At 38.7% G+C, this 6444-nt stretch overlaps 1 protein-coding gene across 1 annotated transcript; it reads right to left on the reverse strand.

Annotated features, from left to right (window-relative positions):
- Positions 1-282: 282 nt before the first annotated feature.
- Positions 283-3736, reverse strand: cmtm8b (CKLF-like MARVEL transmembrane domain containing 8b). Its single transcript, XM_063487145.1, has 4 exons — positions 3573-3736; positions 2060-2233; positions 1814-1933; positions 283-811 (listed from the first exon to the last, which is right to left on the reverse strand). The coding sequence occupies exons 1-4, from the start codon at positions 3702-3704 to the stop codon at positions 725-727; spliced, it is 513 nt and encodes a 170-aa protein (XP_063343215.1). The 5' UTR covers positions 3705-3736; the 3' UTR covers positions 283-724.
- Between the last annotated feature and the right edge of the window lie 2708 nt (positions 3737-6444).

Below are 6444 nucleotides of genomic sequence, written 5' to 3' on the forward strand. Positions count from 1 at the left end.
CTTAAGAAAATAGCAAAGTGGGTGCACTGTATTATACTTTTTTCTTTTTTTGGAAATTGGGTCTGCAGTTTACTGTTTTCCTGTGAACAAACAGAACAGTCATTATGTAAGATGAGTTTAGTTTGTCTCCGAGGTTAAATATATAATATGTGCTAATGACAGGTGGGGGTTTTTTGGTATTAAATGAAAAGACATCAGTGAAAAAAAATTTGCACATCTGCAGCAGTGAAGAAGCTGTGACATTTTGCACTTTTAATCAAAATCACACAAAGCTTATACAAATGATTTTACCTTTTTTATTTATGCTTAATAGTTGAAGGATAAAGTTGTATAATGTTCAGTGTTTTGTGAGCAGCACGTTTTTGACTTGATCTTTTGGGAAATTGGTGGCAATCAAGAAAAAAATCAATACACAAAATAAAAAAGCATTTTGGGTATTAGAACAAAAGCACGTTGTACACATGGGTACACATGGTTCAGTGCATTTTTGTGTTACATCCTTCACTGCTTTATCTTCTCAAACTGCTTGTATGTAGACCACTGGTTGCACAGCTGCATCACACAAACAAGGTTAAACATGTTGAAAACAAGTGGCTGCTCCGTCACGGCAAGTTTTTCATTTTTCTACTGAACTTTACTTCGTTAGAATTTGGTCACAGAATTCACAAAAGCTCGTGTTGACAGAGAAAAGAAGGATGTTGCTGTAAAATGAGAGGCAATGACGCTACTGCTCTTCTTCTGTGGTTTTCCATGTACGGTAGCTCAGATAACTGCTTCCTGCATAACAAAGTGTGGTCAGAAATGCAAAGAACTGAGAGGTGAACGAGGAGATGAGAAAAAAAGGGGGAAACAAAACAGACACAAAAACAGGCTGAAGTTAGATTTGGACATAATATTTGTGTGTATATATATATATATATATATATATATATATATATAATCGAATACATTTTTTCACTTCCATTTACAGCACCCAGAAACAGTCTACAGTACAGCCCATTATGTTGTCCTTAGCATTTAAGTTCCCACATACATGTAAACTTAAAATCATTCCATTTTAGGAATATAAAGTTCTGGTGGAGAAATACTAAGAAAATTTCAGGTCAAGCTTTCTTATCAGTTTCAGTGCTGAGCACCAAGTTAACACACCATCCAGGTGACTTAATGTACAGATTAAAAGTGGAGTTATGCTACAGTCACACTGGGGAAAACAGCAGTTGTGTGTAATGAACTTGTAATTTTGGTGCCTTTGAAATGGTTGCTGAGACGACTCGGCTCAGGCATGCGACCACTTACAATCAGTTGCCATCTTTAAAGCGACTTTGGTAAAATAATAATAATAATAATTGTACTGTATCATATTTGACTTTTTACACAGCGTTTTACTTTATTTAAATTATGCTTAGCTCTAACATTTGAGATATAAAAGTATATTTTGTCTTATCAAAACAAAACAAGACTTTAGACCAGGGGTGGGCAATCTCAGTCCACGAGGGTCAGTGTCCCTGCAGGTTTTAGATCTCACCTTGGGTCAACACACCTGAATCACATGATTAGTTCGTTACCAGGCCTCTGGAGAACTTCAGGACATGTTGAGGAGCTAATTTAGCCATTTAAATCAGCTGTGTTGGTTCGAGGACACATCTAAAACCTGCAGGGACACCGGCCCTCGTGGACTGAGATTGCCCACCCCTGCTTTAGACCAATAATCTCCATGGTAGCTCAGTCGCTGTGTTTGTAGAAATGCTGCATTTAAAGCTTTCTGCTATTCTTTCTTTCTTTTTTGTCTTTAAAAAATAGTAGGTGCTCTTACCGCTGATGCCGCCCAGCAGTTATAGTTGTGTCGCCCCCTGACCTCCTGGTTGACGGAGAGAGCATCTACTACTGCTGTCACAAGATATAGTGCAGTAGCAATGCAATTAATGCACAGTGACTGATAGAGACAAAGACAGAGAATTACAGGTTTTAAAAACTATTTGCAAAATTCTGGAAAAATAGTTTTTAACAAAAAGAGTAAAGCAGCTTGTTTGTGCAGTATTTGCATGTGTCTGTGAGTTACCAGTGTGGTCCAGGGGACCTGTGGTATCCTGTTGTGGACTCCAGTGAGGTAAATTATAAACAGGCTAACTGTTAGAATCCAGAACAAGATGGAAAGAAACATCACCCAGCAGAGAGCAGGCAGATGGAAATAGTCTGTACCCCCAACCAGAATCCACACTAACATGCCACATATCTAGAAGAGAGGGGAGGAGAGCAGACAGAGTCAGTACTGGCTAAAGCTCAAATCCTTCTCTGTATCTTTTGAATTCATGTCTGATATAGATATGTCCCCAGAAATTGCATATAGTTGGACTGATAATTCAAAGATGACATTTTGTAGTTTTGTCTCGTTACAGCACCACAGTGGATTCAAGATGTGTAGACTTTCAGCTTTTTTAAAGTCAAAAATGATTAAACCCCATAACTCTAACTGTATTTCATGTCACTTTAATCGCTTTAATGTCAAGATTCAACACCCAGCATTCTCCATCTCAGTGAGTGGGTGAGTGCTGTGGTTGTGAGTAACTAAATCTCCTTCCTCCCAACACTATTCCAATCCCCACCCTTCCCTTCCACAACAAAAGATTCTTGCTGGATGTTTCATATCACAGGAAGAAACTGTTTTCTGGTGTGAAGCATGACTGTGAGCTGTTTCGGTTTCCTTTGAAATCAAATCATTTTGTGCTTGGGAACTTAACAAAATAACCTGTTGTGTTACTGAAATGGTTCAGTGCACCTGCTGCACTCAGCCAAAGGTTAGGATTTGAAGTTAAAGAGGAGTTCCTATGGTTTAATTTTCAAGTTTTATCTGCAACTATTAGATCTAAAATTGCAACTTATATGCCAATCTGTATGGTCACGGAACAGTTTCTTAAATCTGCAAACATAAACCCAACCAGAAAGTTGTTAGGGTTTTTTTTAACAACCTTGTTGCAATGGTTTGAAATCAGATTATTTTAGTTCTGGCGTGGCCAGCCTCTGAATGGCAGACAGCCAGACTGTATTTAGAGTAAGGCTATCCTGACTTTTTCCTTCAGCTGATTTAGAAAGGAAGAGGGACAAAGAGGGAGAAAAAGGAGGACGAGTTGATTTGCTTGGAGTTTTTTGGTCAACTTCCGATTTTCATAGAAACAGTACTCCGTTTTATTTTCACTGTGCATAAAACATTCAAGGGAAATATAACTTTTCTTTAAAATGTGTAAATAGAAAAACTTCTAGAAAAACAATCATTATTAAAACATAACTCAAGACCTGTCTTTATATGGCCCATTTTCGAGTCTTAAAACAACCACTTATCAAGCTGTCTCTAGTCTCTAGCTGCCTGTGTGTTTCACAGCTATTAATGTAAACTTTTACCATAACTGTAAGTTGCTTTATATTTCTATTGATGTCTATTGTTAACATCCAAATTACCGCCCTTCCTGACAAGGATTCCTGAATGAATAATCACTTGCTTCTGGTCATTAGCTTGATTTTAGCAGTGCTGATAATGTACAATCTGCAAGGATCATAAACTCAAAAGTCACACTTACTATCTCAGCCTGGAGGAGAATTCCTTTGAGAGTTGTAGTGAAATGCTGGTCAAAGGCCAAGGTGGAGGTTGAGGTGTTGTAATCTGGTAGTGAGGGACTCCTGCGCACTGACACGGCGACAGGTCTCTCCATGATGCACTCACGCCAAGAGCCTGTCTGCTTTCACTGAGACTGCGACTGCAGCAGAGGAAGTTTTGTTCCTTTCCCGGAATCCAGCAAGGACACCCATCTATGAAACAATACTATAAACAAGCATGCCATTGTCTCTTCTCATCTGATTCACTCAAGAAAGACTTTTTTTCTCTGTGTTAGGGTTTTTTAAAAGTTTACACCGGTACTGAGTAAGATTCTTTTTTATGGTTTTAATTGTCGTTATATTGTCGTGTCCAGTAAAAAAAAGAACTGGTGTAGATTGGAAGGAAACAGATAACTTATAGTTTAAGGTGAGTAGAGTAAAACTGTGTGAAATGTGCTTCAGGACATATTGATAATAACTGCTTTGTGCTGATGATACTATATGACGCTGATAGCAAGAAGAGCAGTGTGAGGGACCACTGTTCTAGTCACTTAGGTGTGTTTCAGTCAGACAACTGAAATTTGAAATCTGCTGTTTATTACAGCAGCAGAATACAGCTAGAGTTTGTTATTTAGGCTTCAAGCTCATCAGTCCTTGTAATTAAGATAAATGGAAACAGGGGAATATATATCTTAATGGGACTTTTGCTAGATTGCTGGGATGATAGTTGGGAGGTGGAAGGGGTGAAAGAGGGGGCACTGACAAGTCTTTGGGAGAGCAGCAGGGGCTAAAGCGAACTGGAAGAACACTTTAATGGATAAAATTTGACGTGAGTGAGGCTGATTCCTGGTTTATCCGGGAAGGATCCTTGGATGATGGCCACTAGTCTGTTTTACGCCTGCGAACAGAGTCACGGGGGGTGGGCAGGCAGATGATGTGATGAGTTCTCCAATAAAGGACTCCAGAGAGAGGAAAACATATTTTTTTAAGTTAATGTGTTGCACAGAGAGATGGGGAAACATGTAAGGCAGTACAGGGGAGGAAGGTGAGAGATTATTTTCAAACTTAAGGACTGCTGAGCAAGTAAAATTTTATAAACTAGAAATGTAAATCTTTCCCGTAAAGTTGTAGTTCATTATTAGAGTTCCTGAATCAGATATTGGACCTAAACACGATGTGTTGCTGATGTTTTTGTGAAACTAAGTAAACAAGCACTTTAGTACACTATGGTTCAGGCTGAACTGTTTGGTCTGCAGCATTGTGATGAAGTTTACAGTGATGCACAATGCTGAACTCGCAGGACAGCTGTGATGTTCATGGTTAATGTTAGACTACAAACTTATCAAATTAAATTTAAAGTGATGCTGCTGATGCAGATTCACTCACTGATTTCTGCCTTTTATGCTCTATTCTGTCTAGAGTTGGGAAATTAGTCACATAGTTTGTGTAACATCTGATATCTTGTTGAATTCAGTTCACTCAATCCACAAAAAACAGGAAGCCTCCGAGCAGTCGCAGCACAGATCAGCTGAGTCTGTACACAATAAAAAACCTACTGGAGCTCACTGAACAAGTTATCTGCCTTATTTCTATGTAATTCTTTTCCCCTGCTGCACTTGAACTCGGGGTTCCCCCATGTGCCAAATCCCACTTTAATCCCCAGACATCAGGCATGTTAATGTATATATTAAGTCGTTATACATTATGTCACAAATCGACAGTTTATTTCTGTGTTTTGCTTTAACTGATCAACCACAAGAAAATATTCTATTTTTTTGTTTCATAAATATTCAATATTCATCAACCGAAAATAACAACAAGGATTAGCTTAATGGTTAAAATGTTTGCTAGTTCACTAGACAACTTGGAGTATCTTAGAAAAACTGAAAAAGAACTACAATTCTACAAGTGGCAAATTCCTTGTGGTCTCATAAAGTATGTAAAGTGCATAGTAAGCACAATAATATACTTCAAAACTTATCAGAGAGTAACTTCCTGTAAATGAATTAATGAAAAAAAACACTTTCCTGTGTCTTCTGCACATAGAGCACAGTAGAGCACAAACACTGAAATGTAGAAGCAATAAGTACACGAGTGAGTAGAAGGTGCTTTTAAACAGGAAATCTTGAAGCTGTATTGATTAAATTCTTATCTTTCAGAAAGAAGAAAGGTTTAGGATCTAATTAGACCTGTTTTATTCTACACTGAGTGTGGGCCTGCTGCAGTGCAGTAAAACAAGTGAGTGAATGGCTTTGACCACAGGGGGGCAGTAGTTATGCATAGACAGGCAGAAAACCTTGCCTCGGAGGAAATAGCAGAGCGCGGGGACAAAAGGCACAAGGTGGAGCTCCAACAAGGCTCACTGGGCTAGTTAATTGTCTGCATGTTGAGTGTGTAGATTTCTTGTTCAACACATATTTTTCTTTGTTGTTGTTGTTGTCGTTATTGTGTCGTATGGTCAAGGTAACACTATTTGGTTAAATGAATGCTTTCTCCCCACAGAAGCATGCACCCCTTAGGCATGCTTGCGCTTTAGAAAGAAAGCAAATAAAGTTTCTAACCAGCGTCATTAAATGGAAATGTTACCAACAGTTCTATACTCTACTTTGTCCAAATAAAACAAGAGTACATAAGCCTTATGTTTGTCTTTGGCTCCTGCAGCTGTTCCCTCCAGAATGAAATCTGTGATTGGAGAGAAGTGACTGGAATAACCAGGTGGCTTCAAATGAAGCCAAGATTAATAACAAGTCAACAAGATTCTTGGGAAACAGAATAAAAGAGAGAGAGGAGGATGAGGTTCATTGGGTTGGATCCCAAGCTCTCCCTCCCCAACATCCGATGCAAACAGATCGACCA

This window comes from Pelmatolapia mariae, linkage group LG10_11 (genome assembly GCF_036321145.2).
Source record: "Pelmatolapia mariae isolate MD_Pm_ZW linkage group LG10_11, Pm_UMD_F_2, whole genome shotgun sequence".
In the NCBI taxonomy this organism is placed as follows: Eukaryota; Metazoa; Chordata; class Actinopteri; order Cichliformes; family Cichlidae; genus Pelmatolapia; species Pelmatolapia mariae.

What these genes read in the sequence shown, in the direction of transcription:
- cmtm8b (XM_063487145.1), bottom strand. Translation starts at nt 3,704, where the DNA reads ATGGAGAGACCTGTCGCCGTGTCAGTGCGCAGGAGTCCCTCACTACCA. An exon ending in TTCTCCTCCAGGCTGAGATA is followed by an intron (nt 2,234 to 3,572) that starts GTAAGTGTGACT and finishes CCTCTCTTCTAG; the next exon opens with ATATGTGGCATGTTAGTGTG. An exon ending in ACTGCTGGGCGGCATCAGCG is followed by an intron (nt 812 to 1,813) that starts GTAAGAGCACCT and finishes TTCACCTCTCAG; the next exon opens with TTCTTTGCATTTCTGACCAC.